The sequence below is a fragment of the Miscanthus floridulus genome, chromosome 5 (genome assembly GCF_019320115.1).
Source record: "Miscanthus floridulus cultivar M001 chromosome 5, ASM1932011v1, whole genome shotgun sequence".
In the NCBI taxonomy this organism is placed as follows: Eukaryota; Viridiplantae; Streptophyta; class Magnoliopsida; order Poales; family Poaceae; genus Miscanthus; species Miscanthus floridulus.
The window spans coordinates 96,348,359-96,375,121 of NC_089584.1; the positions used below are offsets into that span (position 1 = coordinate 96,348,359).

The window sequence follows — 26,763 nt, forward strand, 5'->3', positions numbered from 1 at the left end:
TCGGGTGAAGCCAGTTCAACACGAAAAGTTGGCGCGGGGTTTTGAGTCATTTGGCCCGACGTGGGACAGTGGGATGGAGCACCATCGTGCCTACAGCCTACTCCGCCAAGCTTGCAAATAGTCAGCATCCACCAGTTACCAGTATGTACCACGCAGCACTCTCGTCTCTCACGGTTGATAGCCACGGCAGCGACGGAATTCATTGCGCACATCGTCCCTAGCTACAAAACGTTCGTGTCTGTCGACAAGCAAGGTGCATGGCGCTGCTACTACCCAACAGGAGCAGCAAATTAGCAATTATAGCATAGCCCTCGCATGTTGACCCGATGTACGTCCCGATCCATGGATTCATTCATTCAATCACAGTTCACAGGTGTACACTGGGCAGAGGCAGCTAGCTTGATCTGCAGACGCGTCGCGCGCGTCTCACATGCGCCCTGGCATCCTCGCCCGCCATTCACGGCCGGACGGACAGGGAGATCGATAGATCGATCGTGCTCGCCCCTCGCCTGGCCGCGGCATCCAGACACCATCAAAATTCAAAGCAATTATAAGTCGGCGTCATGGCGTCGTGCCGAGCCCCCGCGTCGCTCGGGCAGTCGGCCGCACCGCGTGGATCGCGGGTCCCTCGTGAAGAAGGCGGAAGACGTCGGGCGCGGGCGCGGCGTTGTTGTCAACTTTGCGCCGGCGGAACTGCGGTGGTTGCGCGCGCGTGACGGTCTGGGCGTCTGGCAGATGATGATGGGCCAGAAAGCAAAGCAGCGAGCACGGGGGCATCCGACCCATACGCCATCCATATCCACTTCCTGTCTTCCCTCAAGCTTATTTTCCCCTTCGCTGGTTTCCCTCGCTTTCGTTCGGTTTACTCACCGTTGTCACGTGCGGACTGACGCGGATGGGGGATCGCGCTCGCGCGGGTGGGGTAGCGGACTAGCGGCGGAGTGCGCGCTGCGTGAGACCGGGGGTGGAAGGCGTCTTAGGCGTGGGAGCGCGCTCTCCGGTTGCGTCGGGTGGGAGTGGAACTCAACTGTCGGTGTGAGCTGAGGTGGAAAGGGTGGGTGGACGCGCTGCGTGACCGGCGCCGCGGCCGCCACTCGAGATCAGATGCGTACGCTCGTCGGCTGGCCGCTACAGTTCTAGTATCATGCGCACATGGTGCGCCGCTGACGATCCCGAATTCTCTCGACTGAAAAGCAGCCGCCGGCTGGCTCTGGCTGACTGAGAATTCAGCTTCTCGGAGGAATTATGCCTCCTGAGCTAGGACCAACCATAGAATCCGGCCGGCTCGCAAGTTGCGAGTCCTTTGTAACACCAGCCATCGCATTGCAGATTGCAATCACCAAAAGGGACTATTGGGGCTGCCAACTGTAACGTACCTCGCGTGATCTTAAATTAATAAGGAATGCATGCATCGATCGAGAACGTACAGGTACAGTACTTGAGCGTACCTCACAAATACCTAGATCGTATCAACCATATTTATCAGTCATAATATAATATTTTTCGCTCCACAACGAAACAGTATCAACCGACTTATAAAAAAAACAATTAAACGAACAGGTGAAAGACGGCCTGTTTTTTTAGGCGAGCGAGCCAACCTCAGACAAACCCCTCCCCACCACCCCTCGTACTGGTAGTCTAGTCTTTGCAGTGACTCCAATCATGCAGCTGGGATGTTGTTGGCATAGGACCTCCTCGTGACTCTCGTGAGGAGCCAGCCAGATCCAGACACCGTGTCTAGCTTTATTTAAATTTAGGATATAAAGTTTTTGAGTGTTATAAAGTGTTATGTGGAGGTGTGTCATATGAGGTGTTTAGATACTAAGGTTTAGTGAAGTCATTTTTTTTACTTCAGCTCCACGAACCATTTGGCAAAATGGCTTCCATGTGAGAGCATGTTTTTAGGGGCCTGAAGGAGGAGCCGGAAGAAGCTATTTTTTTTTTTGCTCTATCCCACCCCAAATCACTGTGAGAGCATATTTCTAGGGGCTTCATCGGTGAAGCTATTTCACTTTACCCCGTTTGGCAGAAAATGGCTCCAAACGACTCCTGAAGCCGGTGGAGAAGCCCTGCCAAACAGGGTATAATAAAAAAATAAATTACAGAATCCGTCAGTAATTCGCGAGACGAATTTATTAACCCAAATTAATATGTCATTAGCACATGTGTTAGTGTAGCATCGTATTGTTAAATCATAGACTAATTAGATTTAAAAGATTCGTTTCGCAAATTAGTCGTAAATTGTATAATTAGTTATTTTTTAAGTCTATATTTAATACTTTATACACGTGTCCAAACATTCAATGAGACATAACCTAAACTTTAGAAGAGAAAATAACAAGGCTTAGTTAAGCTGGCATTCATTCCGTTCAACGCCCAAGGATGCCTCATGCCTGCTGACAAGGTATACTGTCTGTGTCGATCGGTTGGCCCTACCACTTTGTTGGATACATTGTGCCGCACTGCCGCTATCGTATCGTAACCGTGATGCATCACCTGTTAGTTTAATTAATCCTAGCTAGTTGAGCCTGTTGGCATCTCTCTCGTTGACGTGTCGACCCATATGGGGCAACATGTTCCAATCCAAAAAAACGTACATAGAGCTTGTGTAGCTCAAGTTCACGTATCACCTATGGGCTATGGCTCATCGCGATTCATTGCATTGCCTGCCCTCGCTGCTGCTGCGAAGAAACAGTGAGATTGGGATTTCACTTCACCCTTTTTTTCCTTTTTCTTTTTGCGGTCCAATTCCGGTGAAACAAACCAGCCAAAGCACGATACTGTTACACAATGAACGGCTGAGGGAGTGAAAAAGTGGCAACTGAGGCTGAAATCCTTTTGTGCTGGTAATATTACTAAAGAAATGCTCTCGACTGAATCATGTAATATAGCATATTCATGGCATGTACAAGGATTACCCACTAGCTGCAACCAATTTTACGAAGCTGCTCTGGTTTGAAAGAGGAAGAACATTTTTATCTGTCAAAAAGGTATATGATGTTATATTACGATGAATTGATGATGGGATGTGAAAACCCTAACATAATCGCCCTGTTCGTTTAGGCTGGTTCGGCTTATAAGTCATGGCTGAAAGTACTGTTAGCTGGTTAAGTGTGAGAGAAAAATACTATTCGTTGGCTGATAAGCCATGGCTTATAAGCTAAATACGATCAAACGAACAGACCGAATATTTCTAAAAGCTGAAAAAGGTTCATTGACAAAGAAAGTTCAATATAAAGTGACTACATATATCATTTAATAATATTGCAGAGGGAGCACTGCACACATACAAGAACACGGAAAGCTACTTTTATAGCGACTTGAAGCCTCATTTAATAATTGTGCAGTGGGAGCACTGCACAGTTACGGGAACACTAGGAGATGCCACTGCCCGGAATAGTTCAGACAAGCTGTTGAAGGTTGCTTCAAAAAAGAAAAGCTGCCGAAGAAAAGAGAACAATAAACATAAAGCAATTTCGCCTCAAAGATTTGAATATTAATTAGCCTTTTCCTACTTGGGATTACTCAAAAAAATTCAAAATCCAACCGATTATAGAAATGACAGAACCAAAGAAAACAATGAAGTGCGGAGACTGGACGAAACAGAAAGACTCCAGCTGGCACATCGCCCATATTACACAAATGCTGGACATCACCGGCAGAAGCACTATCCCCAATGACTCACAAAGTGCGTAAAATGGTTTCACTCCAAAGTTATCCCTATCCCCAATGACTCACAAGATGACATAAAGTTCGTAGCAACAGAATGGAGAAAATGTAGATTACAAAGAAATAACCAACCAGTATAATCGAAGTAGAAAACCACTTCAATCTTTTCAGCATACATTTACACATAATATTGATCGCAAGTTTCTTTTATTACCCTTTCCTTAAATGCATGATACTCACGTCGTCCACAAAAGAATGCAATTCTAGATCAGTTTGAATTTTTATCAAAATTATATAAAAAAATACTAACATTCCTGATACAAAATTAATATCATTAGATTAGTCATAGAATATATTTTTAATAAATTTATTTGGAGACATAAATATTAATACTATTTGTTATAAATTTGATCAAATTTTAGCTACTTTTATCGGCATGAATCCCATAATTGCATTATTTTCTGAACGGATGGAGTATTTGCAAAATGTCCACTCAATAGTGGTACAGACACCAGGTAGGTAGTAGGTACCCAGGGTTCTTTAGAAAAGCATTTCCTGAAAATACTAGATGCAGATCAATGCAGAGTTCAAAGTGATACTAATGTGCTAAACCTGAGGTTATATAACTCATAAAAGGTGTGTTATACTTCAAATTTCTCTTCTTATTACTAGCGCAATGATATACAACTCTCGTGTCTTCGAGAAGATAGATCATGCATGAACTTCCAAATCAATGTTTGCTACACTTTGAAAACCAGGATAAGTTCCATTAAGAATGCAGTCATTTCGGTGTTTCCATATCAGACTCACTGCAGGCCTGCAACAGCTTTGCACCACTCGAGCAAGCTAGCTAGGAGTCAGCCTATAGCACAGTTACGCACTACAGAGGGGCGATGTGATTTGACACTACCCACAGTCTCTGCACCTACCCTGCGCAAAAGCAGCATGGGTCAGCTAGGTGTCTGTCTCTCCATGTCAAAGGGCGCCGCGCCATGCGCCGTGGCGCGTCACTGCCGCGCCAAGATCGGTGGCGCGGCAGAGCTAGCCACGTCACCGGTCAACGCTCCCGGTCTTCGCCACGTCAGCCTCCTACCGTGCCACCATGCATAGCGCGGCACAAGTGTTTGGTCGTGCTATGGCAATAGACGCGACCAAAAGTATTAGTTTTGGAAATAAAAAACAAACAGTGTTAGATTTAAAAATGTTAAAATTTAAAAAATATTCGCTATGGCTGCATTCTGTTGTCTCGTTACTCCATGGGCAGTTTGGTTTTGGTCCACCTACTATCTAGCTACAAATTGCAGCATCATGTCTATTGGCTTCGGCTTGCAAATTGACGTCGCCCCTAGGTAGGCAACCAACAACGGCGGAGCAACGTTAGGGCTAAAGAGTGCCTTGCCCCCCCCCCCCCCCTTCCGTGCATCCAAGGATCGTCATGTGCAAGTGCATACATATTTTCACACTCGCATGGCTGCATGCATGGTTATTTTGTGTATTATTGCTTATCGTTAGACCTTAACTGACTAGATGTCTGCTGCATACATGCTTGCTAGCTACCCGGCAGCTATGATGCCATGCTTGCCCACAACAATACATTCTTGAGGTCCGAGCCGTTTGGGCCCTGCTTGCTTTCAGAGCTAGATCCGCCACTGGTAACCAACGCGATGTTTCCCAACAAACATGGCTAGTAAAAATTCGTGATTGGGCATGTTTGAATAGGGACCGGGCATTTGGCATCTGAAGTTCTAAACATGCCTGGGTCGTTGGTTCACAGGTTTTTCCTATTCATTCAGGCTTTTGCGAGGAGGTGGAGACTGCTGGCCTCCTACCGGTCGGAGGTGTAGGTCCTAGTAGATCTAGGTTTAGGTTTCCGCCGTCGGCGGCGGTGACGGCGGCGTCAAGGAATAAGGTCCTCTCGCTCTCTTCCCCGTCTTGGTGGTGCTCCGCTCCGGTGCCATCAACGAGGGTGTGGAGGAGGGATTCCCTTTGTGGATCCCCTGCACAGGAGTCCGGTGCTGGCGGCTCGTCGGGAGGTGAGTTCGCTGGCCTTGCGTTCTGACGATGGAGAGGCAGCTTCGGTTTGTGCGGAAGACAGGAGAGTGGAGCTACAGGCTCGATTGTTTCATGGCGGCGTCAGTCGGCAATGGCGAGTCTGCATCCTTGGGGCGCGTCCCCGGCCGATGGATCCTCAGCGTTTGCTTCATCTTGTCCAAGATGGTGAGTGTCTACCGCGGCTCTTCCCAAAGCCTGCTGGCGATGGAGCTCTGGTCGACCTGTGGTTGGCGGCGTTTAGCTTCCGGTGATGGAATCCGGAGGATTTGGGCTGCAGGGGTTCTAAGGACTCGCTTGTAATTTCTTTGTTTTTTAGGGACCTTTGTGCTTTTAGCTCGGAACAACAGTCTTATGTATCCTTTGTCAACATATATGTACTTGTACGAGTCCCTGTATGGTATCCTTAACTATCAATACAGGTATGTTGGATAAAAACACTGCATGCACTGGTGGGACTCTTCACAACGGGCACAAGCCAGCCAGCATCAGCAACCTGCAACCCCACGGCGTTTCCCCTATTCCAGCTGGGCACGTGTCCATTGGATTTGGGGTTCCACGTCGGCGCGCTGCGCGTGCGAGCGGTACCATCCATGGACAACTTGCGCCGACGTGGGCCCCCTGTTCACGCGCAAAGCTCTGCAGCGACAGGATTCCCACCGAGCCTGTTCGTTGTTGGTTTCAGCCAGCCTAAATTAGTCAGCCAACAGTATTTTCCTCTCACAATAAACCAGCACCAGCCAGCTTAAACCAGTTCAGAAACCAAACCAACGAACAGGCCACCTGTTCACGCGGGGCAGCAGCTCTGCAGGCTGCAGCTGTGCCGTGCGCACGCGATAACGTACTGCGGCGGTGACGCGATCCGAGGCCCGTGCCGTAGGCTGGCTAAGGTAAAAATCCATCGTTTTGTGCTGCGGTCCGCGGAGGCTGGAATTTCTCGGTTGCTCTCGATGGACTAAACTAAAGTGTAGTCTGTTTTGATGCAAAATAGAAGGTCTAAATATGGATTAGTTATGGTTAACAAAAACAAATACTTCCTCCATCCCACAAATCAGTTCGTTCTGGGCTGTAGATCAGTTTTCACATATCTGTTCGTTTTGAGTGGACCACGGCTAAAGTAGACGAGTTTGCCCCGGCCTCTTCGGTTACCGCACGGGTCATTAACGCGGAGTAGCAGAGAAGCTAATAAGGATGGCTCTGTTTTATTAATAGTATGAGTGCAGAAACCAAGCGTCGCTCGGAAACGCGCCAGTACGCCGTGAATACGCGCGCGAATACAAGGCCAATACGCGCGCAAATACTCCGGGCAAGCCAATAAAATAAAATTCACGCGCGCGCACAGTGCCATACAAAAAAAAACGCGGGCAAAGGCGAAAAACGCGGCCGAGTGCACAATTGCCATGCAAAATTCGTGACCTTTGCAAAAATGCCGAGCGTGGTAGGGATCGAACTGAGGCCTCCTAGATCAGGAGGCAGCGTGCATACCACCCCAGCTACGCACGGTTAGTGTATAAATGATACCCATAGCCCTATTTAATAAGGGCATATAGGGAAAAATACACTCTACTTAATTGCTCCTTGGTATCCTAAATCATGTCCAAAACGAACTGATTTGTGGGATGGAGGGAGTAGTGGCTAATTGATGAATAGAAAACATTAGAAAAAAATTAAAAAATTAATTAGTCCACATTTAGCCTATTATCCAATATTGGACTAAACTTTAGTCCATCGCTCCAAACAGCATCCATCACTAGCTAATGTGCTTGCACCCAGTTCGTTTGGGCTTGTTTGAATTATAAGCCGTACTTTTTCAGCCAACGAATAATATTTTTCTCTTACACCAAATCAGTCAACGGTATTTTCAGCCATAACTTTTCTCGTACACAGTGCGCGTTTGGATCCAAAGTGATTTTAAGAATTCGGATAAAAAAAATCTCAAAATCCTAGAATACCATTTAGACACCTAGATTCTAGAGGATTTTAACATACAAGCATCACTTTTTTTTTTAGAATCCGGATTTTACAATACCAACCAAACATTATGCCCTTGCAGGGTGAATCGGACCAGCGGTTTCCTCGGTTGGGCTTGGGCCCACCCCTCAGCTCCTGCATCCATGTGTGGGACATCGTTTCACTGGGCTCTCTTATCTGGGGCCAGCGGCCCAATATGGTCGAGCTAGCGCACGGGCTTGTGACATGCCGGCGGTAGCGGCACCCCCGTCGTCGTCGTCACCGGCGCCGGGCAGCAGGAGGTCACCGTCTCTCAGTTCGTCGCGCAGCTAGGTTCGTTCCTTCTAACAGACCCCGGTGATCGAGCTAGCAGAGAGATCGTTTCACAGCGGTGGCGGATCTGGAAAATAAGTTAGGAGGGGCTTATCTTATAATTTTTTATCCATGGCCTCTCCTTATAAGGCTGTCCGCACCGCAGATCTGCAAGCGTATCTGCAGCACGCGCGCGCGCCTATAAATCGCCTGGAAGCGTAGCGGCTGCACACACGCTAAGTACTGTAGCAAGAGAGAGAGAGTAGGTGAGAGAGAGAAAGGGGAGGGAGGGAAATAAAATATGGAATAGTGGGTATAGAGTATGTGATAGAGATAACACGGGTGCGGGAGAAGTGGATATAGAGTAGAGAATCTCGATGACTAGAATATAATATTCCTTTTTAGAGATGGAAATAGAGGTCGACGAGTGCAGATAGCCTAAGCTTAAATAGATGCAGATTCGGAGTTTGCTATCTCAACTTGGCATCCATATAATTTTGGCAAAACAAGAAAAAATAGCCTCCAATAATTTGGCAAAACAACTTGGCATCAATAGCAACTTGGCAAATCTTCCCTCCGCGCGTGCGTATACGGCCTGGCATCCGGGGCTCTTCGTTTCTTAGCGGGGCTCTTCGTTCGCTTAGCGGGCCTCTTCGTTCGTTTAGCGGCCCTCTTCGTTTTGTTAACGATTTTTTTTTATTTTACCAAGTCAAAAATACCAAACTCTTGGAGATGGATTGTTTTTTTACTTGGCATATAATTTTGGGAGTTGCCAAATCACAAGATTTGCCAAGTAAAATTTGATAAACTCTTAAGATGCTCCTCCATCGTCCTAGCAGCACTAGCGGGGGCTCAAGCCCACCTCGTCCCGGTGCTAGATCCGGCTCTGTTTCACAGCACTGTTATTAATTTAATTCGTAGCGAGAGAGTGATAATGATGATCAGATGAGTGATCACTGATGCAAATGGTGGGTGCACACAAAAAAACGATTGATTTCAGCTGTAGTTGCGTTGTGTTTTGGCAGATGAGGCGGCGCGGCGGAGGCTGGACAGCATGCACCAGAGGCTGAGGCTGCTGGAACAGCAGATGGAGACGCTGGAGGCCGAGGTCGGCTAAGCCAGCAGCACTAGGATGGACACCTACGCCTAGTCTAAGTCGCCTAGAGTAGTTGCTAGCGGCTGGCCAGATAGATCCGTCGATCCGGAAGCAGACCACATATCTTTTTTCTTTTTCTTTTTCTTGATTAAATATTTCTCATGTACATGGACGATGATTAGAACAATATATGACGACGCATGGATGGTGCCGTCGCTAAAACTATCTCCACAGTTTTGGAGCGACCTGGAAAAGCATGGCAGTTCGTTTGCATTGTCACTCTCATCTCCTGTGTGGAAATGGATGCCGTTCCAAGTATGTATGCTGGACTTTCTGAATTCTAGAAGAATAGTGATCCTAGAAGCCAATTTCAGTTGACTAGGAGTATTCAAAGTTCAGACAGTAGCTGATCGAGTGACTGGGCTGGCGATCCCAGTTTCCCTGCAATATTTGCAACAGCAACTTCGTAAGACAGATAGATGGAGGCCAGCGAAAACACACAAATACGCTTGACACCTGATTATCTTATGTGCAGAGCACCTCAGCACAAATTGCACAAAACGATATCATACAAGATTTCCCTAACAGGTGCTCAGCACCTCAGCACAAGTAACAGGAGTTATCCAAACAAAACAAAATGATATAGCCTGTTCGCTTGCTCGTAAACGATCGTAAATTTCCAGCCGGGAACAGTGTTTTTCTCTCACACCAAACCAGCTTAAATAATCCACGATACGATACGGCCTCCCGAACAGGCTGATATTTATCAAGAAGGAAAAAAAGTATCACTTCACCATGAACATATGTACATTGGAATGTCTTTTGCATGGAACCAGAGCAAAAGTCCATAACACAGAATTTCCTTCTTGAACAAGTCCTTTTGACGACACAACAGTATAGTACATCTCTTGTACAACAGCATGGTACAAATGGTACATCGACACTGAACTAAAAGAAAAGAACGGATCACATAGTAGTAACAACAACAAGCAAGCAACCACCATCACAAACCATATATAGCCCACACGAAGAGCATCAAACTGTATCGCTATTCACAGGCTAGCTTGGTCCCAAAGCTGCTGAGGCTGATGGCAAAGGCTTGGAACGCGGAGAGTGGTTGCCGATAATCCATCGTGAACATATCGTCATCGACCTTACCAAACTGCAGCAGAACCGTTTCATCATCCACACTGCTAGTAGGGTCACTGGGGTCGGCAGCAGCAACAAGCTGGAAATTCTTGACTGATGCCACTGTTACCCGCCCATGGAAGTTTAAGCACCAGCACTGCAGGTGCTCATGCCAGCGGGGTGCTTTATTCCGTAAAGTTGTGGGACCCAGGGGCCTCCTGAACTTTGTTTTGAGTGAGTTTTCCCAAGTCTCTTGGGCTGAAGGGCATTCAAGAGTGCAATACATTCTCCTGGGGCCTCTGGATTTGAGCAAGTTGTATTTGTATGAAACCTGTCCAACTTCATAGTTGCCAGCCGATACTTGGGGACTAATCCTTCTACTTCCAAAACGACGACTAGATCGACTACTTGATGCTTTAGCACCATCATATGGTGGCTTGCTATCATATATTTTGAAGTTTGTCCCCCAGAAATCAGATCTAAACAGGGTGCATAAGTAGAATTGTATATTAAGGTGGGAAACAGGTTCCAATACAAGTATTAAAACATAACAGGAGATCAATAATCTACTCCCACCGTCCTGAAATATAATGGATTTTGCATTGTCCTAGTCAAAACTGTCCAAAGTTTGACCAAGTTTATAGAGAAGAGTATTAACATCTACCATATCAGAGGTAAATTAAGAAAATATTTTCATAATGTATCTAATGATGATGCTAATTTAGCGTCATAAATATATTGTTCTGTGTAAACTTGGTCAAACTTATGACAGTACTTAGGACAACTCAAAATCCCTTGTATTTCAGGAAGGAGAGAGTATGCTGTCTGCACAGAGAATTTAAACAAGGGAAAGTGTTATATAACCTAACCTAAGACAGTGAAGTGCTGACTTTTCCAACAATTAGATGGTCAATGAACTTTTGTGTTACCAAATACGTCAGCAGTGCAAGGACACAACTTAACCAGTCAATTGCAAAGTTGCAATGGATTCCACGTATTGCAAGCCCTGAGACCAAGTAATGTATAAGGCATGCTAGCGGGTTCGGGGAGTTTGTTCTTCAATAAGAATACTAAAACAGTGTACCGTGTAAACCATCAAAACATATTACCAGGTAGTTGAAGAGCAAGGCATATCAAAACACAGGTATCAGTTGGAACTCACAAATCCTGCAATTTTATTCATTTTGTGTATCTTAAGTTAAGCTTTCAACAATATGTTGTCAACTACATGAAATGTATGTGCCACCTAATCGCACCAGAACACGTCACTTTCAGCAACCAATTCATAACAGAGTTAATCCAAGAAGATTCAGGAGAACTCTGGAATCATGTTGAACCTCACCTCAGTTTCCCCATGTATGCATTGCTCCCTTGTGATAAGTCCTCTGAATCAAGAGATATAATGTACTCAGTATGGGGACCACGCCTAAATCTTCTAGCAGCCATGAGAAACTTCCCTTTATCCACAAGTGCTGTCAGATGCCAAAAAAATGGTACTAATCATCAAGTATATCTGATGGTGAGAAGGCTGAAGAAAAAATATATCTAACGTAAAAAAAAGTTACAAACAGATGTCTATGTAAACATAAAAGAACAAATACACACCCAGCTTGGAACGTGTAGTTGTGCACTTCAAAAGAATTCTACATAAAGAACATGTAGTGTTTGATGGAATATGCACACAAGCATAAATTATAAAAATATGATCATTACGTGAACTATGAGACTTCTTTTAACCAAGCTTAAGTGTAGATGCGCCTCAGTTCAAAAGATACAGCCAGAAAATCTAAGATAAATAGATAATAACAGGGAGTCTCGTAAGGAAATAATTAGCCTGGCCATCGCTAAGCTGTTGAGAATAAGTAAGAGCTTGTACACCCATTCCCATTTTGGGCAGAACAGATGTGAAGTACTGTCACTATCTATGATTTCATGTATGTTACAGGACTACAAGGGCTACAAGTAATTCCCATTTTGGGCGGAACAGATGTGAAGTACTGCCACTATCCATGATTTCATGTATGTTACAGGACTACAAGGGCTACAAGTAACTATCTAGTATAGTGTTCATGTAAACTGCTTGTCCTGTTTCACTATCCAATCTACCTTGTTTCCCCATGATCACAAATGAGCTAAACCCAAATGCATCCCATTGTCAAGGAAATTTAATCTATCATGCTGGTCCAATTAATAACCTGACGACAGGAAGCAATTAGGTATGGAACTGAAATTGCCAGAATTCCATAAGAAAGAATACATCGTGCATTATTTAATTTAACAATGAAAAAATGTGCTATTTTCTCTTAAAATGTTTTTTAAATGAAAGTACATGTCATATCTTGTACTTACAATTTGTGAAGCCAAGGTAGAGGTAGAATGTAGAGTTCTTCTTATTCCGCTTGATAAAGCACTGCATTGGGCTCTCCCTTGGCCCTGGCTGTGTTTTGAGAAATGGCGTAAGATTTAGGCACACAGATGTCAAATAAGAAACACTACACTGAATTTGCAACTTCTCAAACTATGTCCTAAATATCTGAATGGCTTATACGTATCAAAATCGCTGATGACGCCATATAAGGGAAACCATGCAATCGACTTGCCAGGTTATTTCTCTCATTAGAATCTTAAATAACCAAAGTAACTGAAGCTAACAAAGATATGCAAACGAGCACTACCACAAACCCCCAGAAAATGCTAACTTCCACATTCCATCTGCCACGTTAATCTGTAGCAAAAAGCCAAAAACTAGACATTTCTGATTGTGGAATATTTTTGTAAACCCATGGCCAGTATCAAGTGTCACTGAAACCGTTAGATAAACTAATTGGCCAAATTTAGTCACCTCCAAAAGCTAACTCTGAGTACACAACTGTAAGTTATATATATATATATATATATATATATATATATATATATATATATATATATATATATATATATATAAACTCTCAGACAGATTATTGGGCCAAAAGCATGTCAGATTTTGGACCTTAGCATGGAGATCCAGCAACCTATTTTCTTTTCCTTATTGCTACTTCAATGATACCTGTACACCTGATTCAATGGGTCACATGAAGCACCACGCCTGTTGCCTCCTGTCATCTGCGTGTCGCGGTGTCGCCCACAACAAGGACCATGCCACTGCTTCCTGCCATCCGTTGCCTGTTTGGCTTGCCGACCTTCCTCTGCTGCCACAGGTAAGGTCCTTTGGTCTTCCTCCTTCACTACTGCCCTCCATACGACTCCTTTCATTTCTCTCTCATAGTTTTCCTCCTGGCTCCGGCGCCCCCACTCTGCCCGCCTCCTCTGTCTCTAGCGGCTCCTGCCACTGCGTCCGTCGTCACTGCCAGTCCCTCGCTAACTAAAACTAAATGTACCTCCCCCGTCATCAATTCCCACCACCACAGCCGGCGGCGCCATCATCGACCACAAATCCTTCCCCACCAAAACCCCTAACCCATAACCCTAAACTTCGCTGCGGTTCATGGAGTTCTTGAGTTTCCAAGAGACGGAGGCCAGCTCGATTCATTTTGCAAAACCATGAGGTCAGTAATTCGGCAGATTTTGCATTCTATAGATCTGTTGACAGACGTGTAGCAATCATCATATATAAAACAATACAAATCTACTAACCCACTAGTACTCCAATTTCTCAAACTCGCAAGAGTAAGCAATCTCATGGTTTCACGGCCAGAACTGACGGTCCAAAAGTACGCAGAGGCCAGATTCGCCCTCAAGTTTCACAGGACTAGCTAGTCCGATGCGTCAATACCATCATCCATCACGGAAGCTTCGCCAATAAGGACCAACATCGCATATTGCATCGATCCCTCCTCAAAATAATCGAGACGACATGGATATACACAGACCAACGCCGCCGCACACACTGAATCGGCAGCAGCTAAGAGTCTAAGACGCTCTACTGACCTATGTGCGAACGAGCAGCTCAAACCGCAGCTTCCGTCCTCACCTGCTTGAGCGAGGAGGGGAAGGTGATCTTGCCGGACTCCGCAGGCGGACGCACGACGGCGACGGCGGTCTCCCGCCACCGGCGGCACACGCAGGCGCAGGAGACGACATCCTTCCGCGCCGGCCACCGCTCGCCGCCGGACGCCTCGACGCGCTGCACCACGTCGGAGAGCAGCTCCGGCAGCAGCCTCGCCCACCTCTCCTCCTGATTCTCCGCCTCCGGGTCCGGTTCCGCCTCTACCACCTCGTCCATCTCGCCGCGCTCCGGTGGCGCCGCCGCCGGGGCAGCATGCCGAGACATCTCCCCACTACAGTCGCGGGCCTCTCCTTTTTCTTCTTTTCTTTTCTTTTTCTCTCTCTCTTCCTCTTGTTTCGCTCGCTTGTGTACTCAAAACCGCGTTCGGCTGTAGAGAGAAACGCTCCACCACGGTCACCACCCCGGCTCTACCGCTCTACTTGTCTGGACCGTGGAACTGTAGCTGACAAGTACCGGTGGTCACCGTAGAGTCCGTCGTATGTTTTTCTTTAGGAAAAAAAAGGCCCGTCGTATACTCATATTGTTTAATGCATTTTCTATTACGTATATTCACCGTAGAGAAGTAGGATGCTAGTGGTAGTACTATTCTAGCTTTGTTAAGTTAATTAACCTAATTTTGGCCAAGTTTACAAAACTAAATATATTAACTTCTACCATATATTACCAAAACAAATGCACTATGACGAATTTCATGATGTCTGAATCTAGTTAATGTAGCAAATGTTTGTACATTTTTTATAAAATTGACCAAAATTAGAGAAATTTGCGCACTGCCCGTGGGGATCACAGAGGCTCTGCGATCTACTAACAGTTTCGTTTGAGATTGCAATTATTAGAAATCAGACCTATTGACCCTTCAGGCCATTGCTAGATTATTTTACCAATCTATGTATTGGTCGAGAATAGTTACAAAATATAGCCAACAGAGTTACAATGAAAATCACCAACGAAACTAATTGTTATTCAATTTGCCATGCCCTGCATTTGAGGTCTAATAACGGCCCTGTTCGCTTTACCTTATCAGTCAGAATCAACTATACTTTTTAGTCATGGGAATAATATTTTTCTCTCATAATAAATCAGTCTTATAAATCAGTCTCGACAACAGACCGTTAAATAAGGTATTCAAGGGCCTGCAGCCTCCTGGACTAACTTTTTTTTTGCCGGTGTTTTTTTTCCCTCTTTTTTGGTTGAAACTCAAGCTGCTGGCGTCGGGGTGAAATTTTAGGCCTCCTTTGAAACAAAGGATTTTCATTGGAAAAAAACATAGGATTCTCCATCCTATAGGATTTGTTACTGTAACACCCTTTGGAACTAAGGATTGTACCGTAAGAAAAATACTGGAAACGAGGTTCCTTTGAGTATGATTTCATAGGAATTATGTAGGATCCAAAACATCCACTCTAAGCTCATGTTTTTTATTCATGTATTTTTCCTATTGTTGGTACTAAAATTTGGTTCGAGATAAGGAGACCATAAGGTCGGAAACTTATCAAAGGAAAGTCAAAATATTCAACAAGATCGACTAACTAAATTGCCATCAACTGGATAAGATGACGCCATCATTTCAAGGGAATGGGCCCCATTGGCAGGAACGACAAAACATGAACTAAGAAGACGCGTTGGACTTCATAGAAAGAAAAAATTGGAGTTCAAATTATCTTAAATTAGGATGTTTCGTTTTCTTTTTCAAGTTTTGCGATTGGTCTTATTCGACCAGGACTCGTAGTCAAGCCTCGGGTATAAATATTGAATTCTGGCTATTGTAATAGACATCTCAGCGCTCAATCAAAAACCAGTACCTTTACTTTTCGGCTTACGCCACCCCCTATGAGTAGGAGTAGAGTAGATTTCAGCGAGTTCTTCGACAAGTAGGCTGCCATCGATTAAGTCCGACCTCCGGTTTGTTTGTGAGTATCCGTCACGACTTGTAGTCTATGTGTAAGGCTGCATCGGTTAGGTCTGACCTCTTACAAGCTTGGTATAAGTTAGTTATCGTCAGTTGATTGCAAGGTTGCATCGGTCCAGCTCGTATCTCTTACAATTATCTGATACAAGTTATCCTCGATTCTTATCAAAATTTGTACGATTGCATCGGTCCGACTTGTATCTCATACAAATTTTGATACGGATTAGTTATCGGCTAAATCTATTAAGATCGGTAGGGTTCCCTTGCTGTTTTTAATAGATTTGCTAGTTATCGATCTTGTTATATTTAGTTTCTTACTATTTGTAACAAAATCATACCTTGCCCGATTAAGATTGAAACGGGTCATCTTTAAATCTCTTCAGATCATCGTCTTGTTGTTTTTCCCTATTTACATCTCGCTTTGACGATGGTCTCGGTTAGCTTAGCCGTTTGGATCCAATCTTGATCGAAGATAGCATGCGGTCAGGACATGTTTAACCCTAAGTAAAGCTTCCTAGTTAATGAAATCTGGTCTAGAACTGCTATTATGGCTGTCATCGATCCGGTCGACCCCCATTGTTAGCACTATAGATCGGAAATCATTAAATAGTAAGTCTTGTTTATAATCAAACATAGCCTTTGGCTGCATGCTATGTTCGCATTGGCTTTTTAGCCGATCGCCTGTGCTTCCATGATCGTAGCATGTGTTTCACGATTCTGTTGAACGTGTATAGATTCGTATTCTTTGAAGGTTTAACATGTTATCTTTTATCATGGTTGCATCAGTTCGGCTCGAACCCCACTGTTAGAGATAGTAGATTAGATCTAACGAGTGTATGAACTTATCCATGTTTAATGGTTGAGTGTTTGCGTGTTACGAGTTTACTTTCATCAGAATTGGTTGTTTTAGCCGATAACCCGCACATTAAGAATATATTGGCTATTTACTTGTTTCTACTTGTTTTTATCTTGGTTAAAAGCTAGTATGTTTCTCATTTAACGCTTCCACGTCTACTTTTTACACCTTTTGCATGTTTTCATGATCATAATTTGTTTAGATCTATACAATTAAATAACTGACAATTGTCGATATGCTTAGTCGATAGCCTTATCTCATCGGCTACTTAGTCGCATATTTAAAACTGTCTGGACAAACACCGGCATGTTCCACCTGAAATTACTGATCAATCTTGTCTCCTTGTCTATTGCAGGGTCAAATTGACTAGCATGTCCTAGGTTGTGGGGGTATTAACCCCTATACCCTTACGGCTAGGCTTGGGCCGGCCCGGATCAGTGGGTCCGGTCCACCAAAAGACGACGCGCGGCCCGGCCAACCTGTTCGGAGTCCCGCGTAAGGAGTCAAGGCAGATTTGGCGATCAAGCAAGATCCTGGTCGGTTAGAATAGGAATCCTTATCCGGCCACATATGGCAATTGTAACTGGCTAGGATTAGTTTCCAGATCTGTAACCCTGCCCCCCAGACTATATAAGGCGGGCAGGGGACCCCTCTAAAAAACATCTCTCATTGACATACAGCAATACAATCAGACACAGGACGTAGGTATTACGCCTTCTTGGCGACCGAACCTGGATAAAACCCCGTGTCTGTCTTGCGTCACCGTCTTGTTTGTGGCTTGCGCATCTGTCTGTCGATAATCTACTACCTTAGGCATACCCCTAGGTGGACTGCCGACCATATTTCGTCGACAGTGGCGCGCCAGGTAGGGGGTGTGCGTACTGCTCTCCAAGCAAACAAGATGGTCGTCATCTCTAGCTCCATGGCTACGTTGAACGGCCTCATGTTCATCGTTGGCCAGATCACCTGGACCACCGGCTCCGATAACTTCATCGCCATGGCCACGGAGGAGGCGTGGATTCAGTCTGCGCCGACCACTACCTCACCTGCATCGGCTACGGCTCCAACCACGGTGGATACGGCTCCGACCATGATGGATACAGCTCCGACCACGATGGATCTAGCTCCGACCACGGTATATCTGGCTCCGACCATGCTCGCATCACCTTTAGCCATGCCGACAACCTGTCATTCGCTTCCTCGCTACAAAGGGAAGCAGATCGACAACACCGACCTGCTCGACTCTATCGATCGGGTCGGCACCAAACTCGCTGAAACCCTAGCTCTGGTAAGTATGATTTAAAGTCAACCTAATGAGCAGGTAACCGCACCCCATAATAGATCTACCCAACCAGCTCGGGCCAGTCGTCCTGCGTGACTTGGTACAGATCTCGTGGTCATATCTACTCCTGAAGGGTGCTCCGCTCGTCGCCGGCCAGCCTCCGTGATGGGTCTCCGGCTCTCCAAGTACGAAGCCTCGACGGAGAACTACCAGGCCTAGCCCTACGGCCTGCGAAACGCTGCCTCCAACTACGCGTATAACATACGACGCTGCTTGGATCTGGGTTTTGTACATCAGCCTCGGCCGAGGCCAAGCAACTTCGTCAACATGATCCAAATTGAGGATTATCAAGAAGGATCCGTCCACACGGTCCAAGAGGGTGACTCTAGCTCCTCGTCTGGTATCGCATCTAATGCCTCCGTCCACACTGAGCTCCAGCATCACGATGATGAAGGCGTCGAATACGATCTGGATATCCCAGACCACGCCCTAGGTTTCCCGCAATTCCCGTCTTTCCCACCAAGGCGAGGGGGTTTGATCAACGACGATAACGGTGGTCAGAGATGTCAAGGACTCAAGCCTTACTTATCGGAGAAGGTTAAAACGATGTGTCGTAGCATAATACATGGTGCTCGGGGACTAGCTATGGGGGTATTAACCCCTATACCCTTACGGCTAGGCTTGGGCTAGCCCGGATCAGTGGGTCCGGTCCACCAAAAGACGATGCGCGGCCCGGCCAACCTGTTCGAAGTCCCGCGCAAGGAGTCAAGGTAGATTTGGCGATCAAGCAAGATCTTGGTCGGTTAGAATAGGAATCCTTATCTAGCCACATATGGCAATTGTAACTGGCTAGGATTAGTTTCCAGATCTGTAACCCTACCCCCCAGACTATATAAGGCGGGTAGGGGACCCCTCTAAAAAATATCTCTCATTGACATACATCTATATAATCAGACGTAGGACGTAGGTATTACGCCTTCTTAGTGGCCGAACCTGGATAAAACCTCATGTCTGTCTTACGTCACCGTCTTGTTTGTGGCTTGCGCATCTGTCTACCGACAATCTACTACCTTGGGCATACCTCTAGGTGGACTGCCAACCATATTTCGTCGACATAGGTCACGACCATCCGATCCAGTGTCCTCCTAAGCCCGGAGAGAACTCGAGATCTGCTCCATGCCATTTCTCTCGGCTTGCTAGCATGTCAGCGGCGGGGATCGACCCGTCACTTTTTTCGCCGTTGACATAGATTGGCACGTGAAAGCATCTAGGCCCCTAGTTGAGTTTCGGTGATTAATGACAATACGTGATTACTATGACTAACGTGTGTTTTGTAGAAACAATTAAGTTAGGTCACGGTAATGGAGATCATTTGGGCAAACAAGGTTGTCATGCCCCTACGATGGAAATCGTTTCGGTTTTCAAAGGATGGATGACAAGGTTAAGGATGGACTAGTTCTAAGTGTCGATTGGAGTTGGAGAGACACTTAGAGTAGTTTAGGACTTTGTTTTTCCTTTGGCCATACTATTAAGGGGGGTATGAATAGGTAGCTTAACCTAGGTGAGTCTAGTGAGTTAGGTGTGGTGCATACTTGTTAAAACTAGCACTAGGTAGCTCCAAAACAGCCCTATGATCCAATGGAGCAAACTTCATTCACATATGTTCGAAAGTTGGAAGTGAATGGAGGGTCAAATGGTGACTGGACGCTGGCTCCAGTGTGACTGGATGCTGGCTCAGGGTTCGGTCAGTTCATTTGACCAAGGTGAAATCGTCTGGAAATGACCGGATGCTGCGAGGTCATGGTACCGGACGCTGAGGGCCAGCGTCCAGTCGACTCCAATAAGGTCCCAAAGAGGGAGAATCCTGATCGGACACGTCCGGTCAATGCTGACCGGACAGTGATCAGGTTTCGGTTACTGACCGGACGCTGCTCGGCAAGTGACCAGACTTTGGAGGTCCAGTGTCCGGTCAACATCAGTAAGGTTCCAGTGAAGGGAAAATGTGATCGGACATGTCCGGTCAGTGTTGATCGGACGCTGCTAGTGTCTGGTCAACTCACAACCACTGGAGCTCAGGGTATACTGATCGGTGTGTCTAGTCAACATGACCGGAGCATCCGGTCATCCCGCAGAGGCACATAACGGTTTATTTCTCCGCCGGTGTTATAAATACAACCTCCGCTCATGTGTCGGAGTACTTTTGCTCATTCCAACAGCTGAGAAACACCTTAGAGAGTGCCAAGAAGAGCAAGGTCCTAGTGAGGTGATTGAGATTTGAGAATCCCAAAGAGAGCCCTCATTAGTGAAGATCAATAGTAGCAAAGTATGCATCCACCTTCTCATTAGGCTTGTTGTGGTCAAGTGAGAGTTTGTGCTTGTTACTCTTGGTGATCGCCATCACTTAGACGACTTGGTGGTGATTGGGAGTTCGGTGATCACCCGGTGGAGCTTGTGGGTGGCCCAACTCAAGTTGTGAGCGGTTGTGGGTGATTCATCATGACGGAGTGTCGAAGAATCACCCTGTAGAGAGCACTTGATCCTTGTGCGGATCAAGGGGGAGCTACACCCTTGCGCGGGTGCTCCAACGAGGACTAGTGGGGAGTGGCGACTCTCCGATACCTCGGCAAAATATCGCCGCGTTTCTTCCTCTCTATTTACTTTGAGCAATTCAATTCATGTCTTTACATTCTTAGAATTGCCATTCTAGAGTAGGATTGGAATTTAGGTTGCAAGTCTTTTGTGCGGTAGAACAATTAGAAACACTATCTAGGCATAAGGGGTTAATTGGGCTAACCATATGATTTAATTATTGCAAAGAAATTTAGAATTAGCCCAATTCACCCCCCCTCTTGGGCATCTTGATCCTTTCAGCATGCCCGGGGGGACCACAATCATCAACATGAGCAATGAAGCGATCCTCAAGGTCAACCTTGAACACCTGCCTGATGACCAGAAAGCACTCATTGAGCAGGCGGAGGAGGAGTTGCATGAGAAGCATCTGCTATCTTACAGCAGGACGCGCGATTCAATCATCCAGAAGACTCCCCTACCAAGCGTTCTCCTGCATGGACAAAGTGAAGATGTTAAAGTAAGAACTACTGTCCATTTGGTCCACAAGACTATTCATGAAGCCTTTTCAAATCACAATAAGGTGTTAGCCAACACGATTGTTAATGTTATCAAGGAAGTTTTCTTTGGAGCGCCAGTTGATCAGGTGGGACCATCATATTTCAATGGCTATAATCATTTGACTATTAAAAGCAGTGTGCTTAGTTCTAGTCAGCAGCCGAATGGTGGGTAGTATCAGCAACCACCAGCGTAGCAACTTCTAGGAGGACATGCTCAAGATCAAACCCTACAAGCAGCAGGGGGCAAGGTCAAATGATAAGGGGGCAACCGCCAGCGCAGCAGTCACTAAGTGCCCCTATCACACAGATAGGTCAATAGTCTACTGGACAAAACCAAGTGTATTTAGTCTAGTAGCCAACCTCACCAATCACTCAACAGGTTGTGCAATGGCCGGCTCAGGAAAGATTCAATACTTCCTACCAAACGCCTTAGTTGGCCCATAAAATTGCTCCATCAGTTCAGAGGATCATCAAGAATGTTGATCCGAGCTACTTCAATAGTCGATTGTAAGGATATGCAACTCACAATACTCAAATCGACTATCTAGAAGGATATCACCTAGTTTCTGATGCCATCACGTATGAGCTTATACCACACCTTGGGTATCAGAATCCATATAGTTATAATGCGTAGCAACTTCAGTAGCTTCAAGCCCAGGGACAGTAACATTAGGCTCAAGGGTAACAGTCTCCGGCTTAGGGTCAACAGATTCAAATACAAGGTTCTCAGGCTCAGACTCAAGGGCGGCTGAGACGAGAAGTCACTGGCATGGATGCTGATGAGTTCATCAATAGGATAACTGCTATGATGTAGAGCCAATTTGGTCTAAAGCCTAAAGGACAGGTTGGCTCTTACCTGTGTCTATACCTGGCCTAGTATGATATTGTGCAACTTCCTCCATGCTACAGAGTCCCAGATTTCTCCAAATTCATTGGGATAGATGAGATGACAACTATGGAACATATCAGCTGCTATCTTGTTTAGCTCATAGATGCATCTATTGAGGAGGTACACAAGGTTCAATTCTTCCCCTTGGCCCTGTCTGGATCGACCTTCAGTTGGTTTTCATTGCTTGAGCCAAACTCGATCATTGGATGGGCCAATCTAGAGAACAAGTTCCACGCATACTTCTACAGTGGGATAGGAGAGAAGAAGATTATAGATTTGACAAGCATGAGGCAGAGGAATAATGAGTTAGGCTCTGAATTCATTCAAAGATTCAGAGAAGTAAGGAGCCATTGCTACTCATTGAATCTGTCTGATGGCCAGTTGGCTGAATTGACCCTTCAAGGAATGTCTCCATTAATCAGATAGAAGTTTGATGGCCAAGAGTTTGAGAGTTTGGCCCATTTAGTTTAGAGGGTGTCTGCTTTTGAGAGTCAGCATCGGTCCCTACACAAAGAGAAGTATTTGAAGGATACTGCTGCTATGTCTGATCCATATGATATAGATTCTGATGGCGACAATCTAGAAGTTGCAACCGCTGAGTGGACATAGGGCAAGGCTCCTATATCTTGTCCATGGGTGAAGGAGATAGAAAATGCCTATGACTTTGATGTCAAAAAGGCCGATAAGATCTTTGATTTGCTCCTAGAGAAGAAGTAGTTGAGATTACCTACAAATCATGTGATCCCTTCGGCTAAGGAACTTAAAGGAAGAAATACTACAAGTTTCACAATGCTACTAATCATAACATGAATGAGTGCAGAATCTTCTACTTACATATTCAGAAAGCCATTGAGCAAGTAAAGATCAAGTTTGAGCCAGCCAAGAAACCGACAATGGACATAGATAAGCATCCTTTTCCAGGGGTGTATATGGTAGAGTTTCAGTTGGCTAAAGGAAAGACGAAGGTCTTGACGTCGGCTAAGGCTAGAGAAGATGGGTCAGTTGACCCCAAGGTTCAAATATCAGCTAATGAGTATAAGAAAGCTAAGCAACAACACGATCAGCAAAAGAGCCGATATGAGCAAGGTGAGACATCTAGAGCTGGTGCTATGCGTCCTCGTATGACTTCTAGAATATTATTGAACAAGTGGCGACGCTAGAAGGAGAAGGACTACTAGCGCCGGCTTGAAGAAGAAGAGTATGAGCATCGGTGTGAAGAAGAAAGGTATCAGAGAGAACAAACTGAGTTACATTGGAACTACCCTTTCTTCAGATATTGTTGGAACAAAGGTTTAAAACTATCCAGAAGATGTAACTGCCCAGAGTGTAGTAATCAATATTCAGAATTCAGGCAATCTCAAGCCAACCGCCGGTATATCCATGAACGTTTGAATTATCAATCAAACGATGTGGATCAGTACATAAAAAACAAAGGAGTTCACGATCGGCTACGTAAGCGTGCGTATGATCAAAACTAGGCCAGTCGTGATGAAGAGAAGGAATATGCTTGGCAAGAGGGCCAATGGTGTCCAAGAGGTCTAACGAGAAGCTAGAAAAGAAGAGTTCGACGCTTAAGGAATAGAGAATTAGAAGCTTAGAAGTATAGCAGACCTCAGACATGACACGTTAAGCAAACAACCAATAAGGGTAAGTCATCAGCTAATATTGATATGGTCTTCATCTTACATGTAGAATTTTGAGCTCCCTCTAAGTATTAACAAGAAGAATCTGACGAAGAAAGGTTCGATGTGAAAGAATTAGGAGAAACAATGGCTTAGCTAACCCTCTAGTTCCAACAAGATATTTGATAAAGCATCTCAATATCGGCACTTGAAGGCTTTATACATGAAAGGATTTGTCGATGGGAAGCCGATGACCAAGATGTTAGTCGATGGAGGTGCTACGGTCAATCTGATGCCTTATACCATGTTCCACAAGTTTGGAAAAGGTTCTGGAGATTTTCTTGAGACCGATATGATGCTAAAAGACTTTGGAGGTAACACATCTCAGACAAGGGGGCAGTTAATGTCGAATTAACGATTGGGAGTAAGACTCTGCCTACTACTTTTTTCATCATCGATGGTAAAGGAACATACAGTCTGCTCCTTGGTCGTGACTGGATCCACGCTAGTTGTTGCATCCCTTTGACAATGCACCAATGCCTTATCTAGTGGCAGGGAGACAATGTTAAGTTGTTCAAGCCGATATGTCTATAAGCGTAGCAATGGCTGATCCAACCTACTAGGAATTTGAGGATTGCGAGTGCTTCTTTGGTAGAGTCTAGGAAGAAGGCGTTATCAAAGTCAATGATAAACGTCAACAGTCGATCCAAGCAATCGGCTCTGAGAGTTCATTTTGATGACTCCTCTAGTTGATCATTAAGGAACAGCTAAACATTGCTCTTATGAGTTAGTTTGTTAGAATGTAGCTGTTCTGTTTCAAGGAGTCAAAATTGGATTTAAATGCACAACATTTTGAAGAAGCTTGACAGCTGGTGATTTTTGGGTTTTCATAAATGATTTAATACTTGAATCATCATCTACTTTTTTGGAAGCAATTATTCATTATGAAACTTTAACTCTGGTGATTAAGATTATCGCTCAAATATGATCAAATTTAGATCATCGCTAGGATTGACAGCTGATACTAGCCAAGTATCGCCTTCAGAACAAAAAATCAACAATTCTAATTCAGCCTAAGAAGACAAAAGCCGATGCGACACGCATCGCCTATGGCGCAAAAATAAAAAAGGGGTCTTATGGGGAAAGCATCAGTGGTGAAACATTCACATAGGATCAAATGGAGAAATAAATACAGAGGAAATCCACTAAGTTTTATTCATAGTTGGGACCCCAGATACAAACTATGGGCTGAAGAAAACGTTGTTCATGACTCCTTAGGCTGAAGAAGTATTCGCCATAGCATTAGCGTGTCCGACAAAGTCCTCCACCAACTCATGATGGTCATCGCCGCTGGCGACGCTTGGCTAGAGCCACCAGAGCTCATGTTCGAAGTTCACTTGGGCAATGGTCAGGGCGACCGTGGCCCCATGACAAGCGCCATGAAGAGCAATCTCCCCGACGCGCATGGGGATGTCCTAGAGGCGATTCGCCAATAGGTCACCTTGAGCGTTTAGAGCCCCCAATGGCATTACTCGCCACTAGTTGGAGAGCCTCCAATTCCTCCATTAGGGCTATGATAAGAATAGAAACAAAGATAAAGAAAAGCATGATGAAGCCAAATGATAAAGGAACAGGGGTTCTTCTGAAAGTCTCACCCGCGACCCTAGCGTCAGACTCTGCCAGTCACGCCCGGGCGGTGCTGCTCTCCCCCTCTACGGTAGAGCAAGAGCAATTTGGGAGGCGGTCAAGGTGGCCTCTAGATGCTTAGTTTCTTAGGTCTCCTCCCAAAGATGACCCAGCGCCTTGTCCCTTTCATGAAGATAATGTTGGGCATCATCTCCATTGTATGAGTCCGTGGAATCAATGGAAGAAGCCACTGGTGCCACTGGCTAGGCCTCGAACCCTGCCAGCAAGTTTTGGACGTTGCCCCGAGTGACGTTCCTAAGAAACAAAAATTACCAAGTTTAGGTGGTTGTTAGAAGATCAAGAATGCAATTCCCCCATACCCTAGAATGCGAAGGTGCTGGCGCGGAGGGAGATCCTCTTCTAGAATGTCACCAGAGGGGCGCTTGCCCTCTGCCATTGCCCTTGGCTAGGATTGGGTTTTCTAATCTAAGGATGAAGAAGGAAGAATTGTGCAGTGGCAAGAGTGAAGGCGAGCGTAGATGTAACCTCTCGGCTATCCCCTAGAAGTATATATTTACAGCCAAAGTTGACGTGGGTAGGTTTATAGAGCTGTGTCAGAATAAAGTGCAGTTAGTAGAAGGTGAAAGGCCGTTCCAAGAATCGAGTAGGCCACGCGTGGCCAAATGGGAAAGCTGCAGTTGTGGAGATCCCGGACGTGAGGAATTTCCATTTTACTAGGATTTTTTGCATTTTTCATTTAGTTCCGGGCTGCGGATTTTAAGAATTATTCGCTGTAGTTTTATGTTACAACCCAAACCTAGAGATTGGCTCTAAGAGTTAATCAGTTGAAGTCAGTTGCAAGAAGCCAATTTTGAAGTTTTGAAGGAATTATTGAAAGTCGATCGCTGAACAATGGAGAATTTATACAAGATGGAGAGTTGCATTGACTAAATGTTTACAACAGGGGGGGGGATCATAGATCAGAAATGCATAAGGACTGGAAGTTACGAGTTTAGGACCGCTTAAGTTGCATTGGAAGCATTTAAGCGAATGGCACCTATTTTTGCAACTGCATTGTCACTCAAGTTCTAGGCCACGGATTTAGAAGAGATTTGCTCAGTGCAGTTTTGTGTTTGCATTTGGCACCAGACTGTGTGACCCCAGAAAGTTAATCGATTTGGTCCAATCAGCTGTTTTCGGATCAGCTAAAGGGCCTAAGTTCAAAGTTCTCTAATAGAATC

General features: G+C 45.3%; 1 protein-coding gene and 1 long non-coding RNA gene across 2 annotated transcripts; one reads left to right on the forward strand and one right to left on the reverse strand.

Moving 5' to 3' along the window:
- Nucleotides 1–7,873: 7,873 nt before the first annotated feature.
- LOC136452683 (uncharacterized) lies at nt 7,874–9,361 on the forward strand. The gene is made up of 2 exons (XR_010758885.1): nt 7,874–8,001; nt 9,006–9,361. It is a non-coding gene; the product is annotated as an uncharacterized lncRNA (long non-coding RNA).
- A 477-nt stretch (nt 9,362–9,838) lies between these two features.
- LOC136450284 (tubby-like F-box protein 1) lies at nt 9,839–14,598 on the reverse strand. Its single transcript, XM_066450667.1, has 4 exons — nt 14,175–14,598; nt 12,554–12,641; nt 11,547–11,676; nt 9,839–10,683 (listed from the first exon to the last, which is right to left on the reverse strand). Exons 1-4 carry the CDS (start codon nt 14,472–14,474, stop codon nt 10,125–10,127), a joined length of 1,077 nt encoding a protein of 358 aa, XP_066306764.1. The 5' UTR covers nt 14,475–14,598; the 3' UTR covers nt 9,839–10,124.
- Nucleotides 14,599–26,763: the final 12,165 nt, after the last annotated feature.

Excerpts from the sequence above, each read along its gene's own strand:
- LOC136450284 (XM_066450667.1), bottom strand. The coding sequence starts at position 14,474 with ATGTCTCGGCATGCTGCCCCGGCGGCGGCGCCACCGGAGCGCGGCGAG. Across the intron at positions 12,642-14,174 it reads TCCCCTCCTCGCTCAAGCAG|CCAGGGCCAAGGGAGAGCCC; the intron begins GTGAGGACGGAA and ends CTCAAAACACAG. Across the intron at positions 10,684-11,546 it reads GCATACATGGGGAAACTGAG|ATCTGATTTCTGGGGGACAA; the intron begins GTGAGGTTCAAC and ends CACCCTGTTTAG.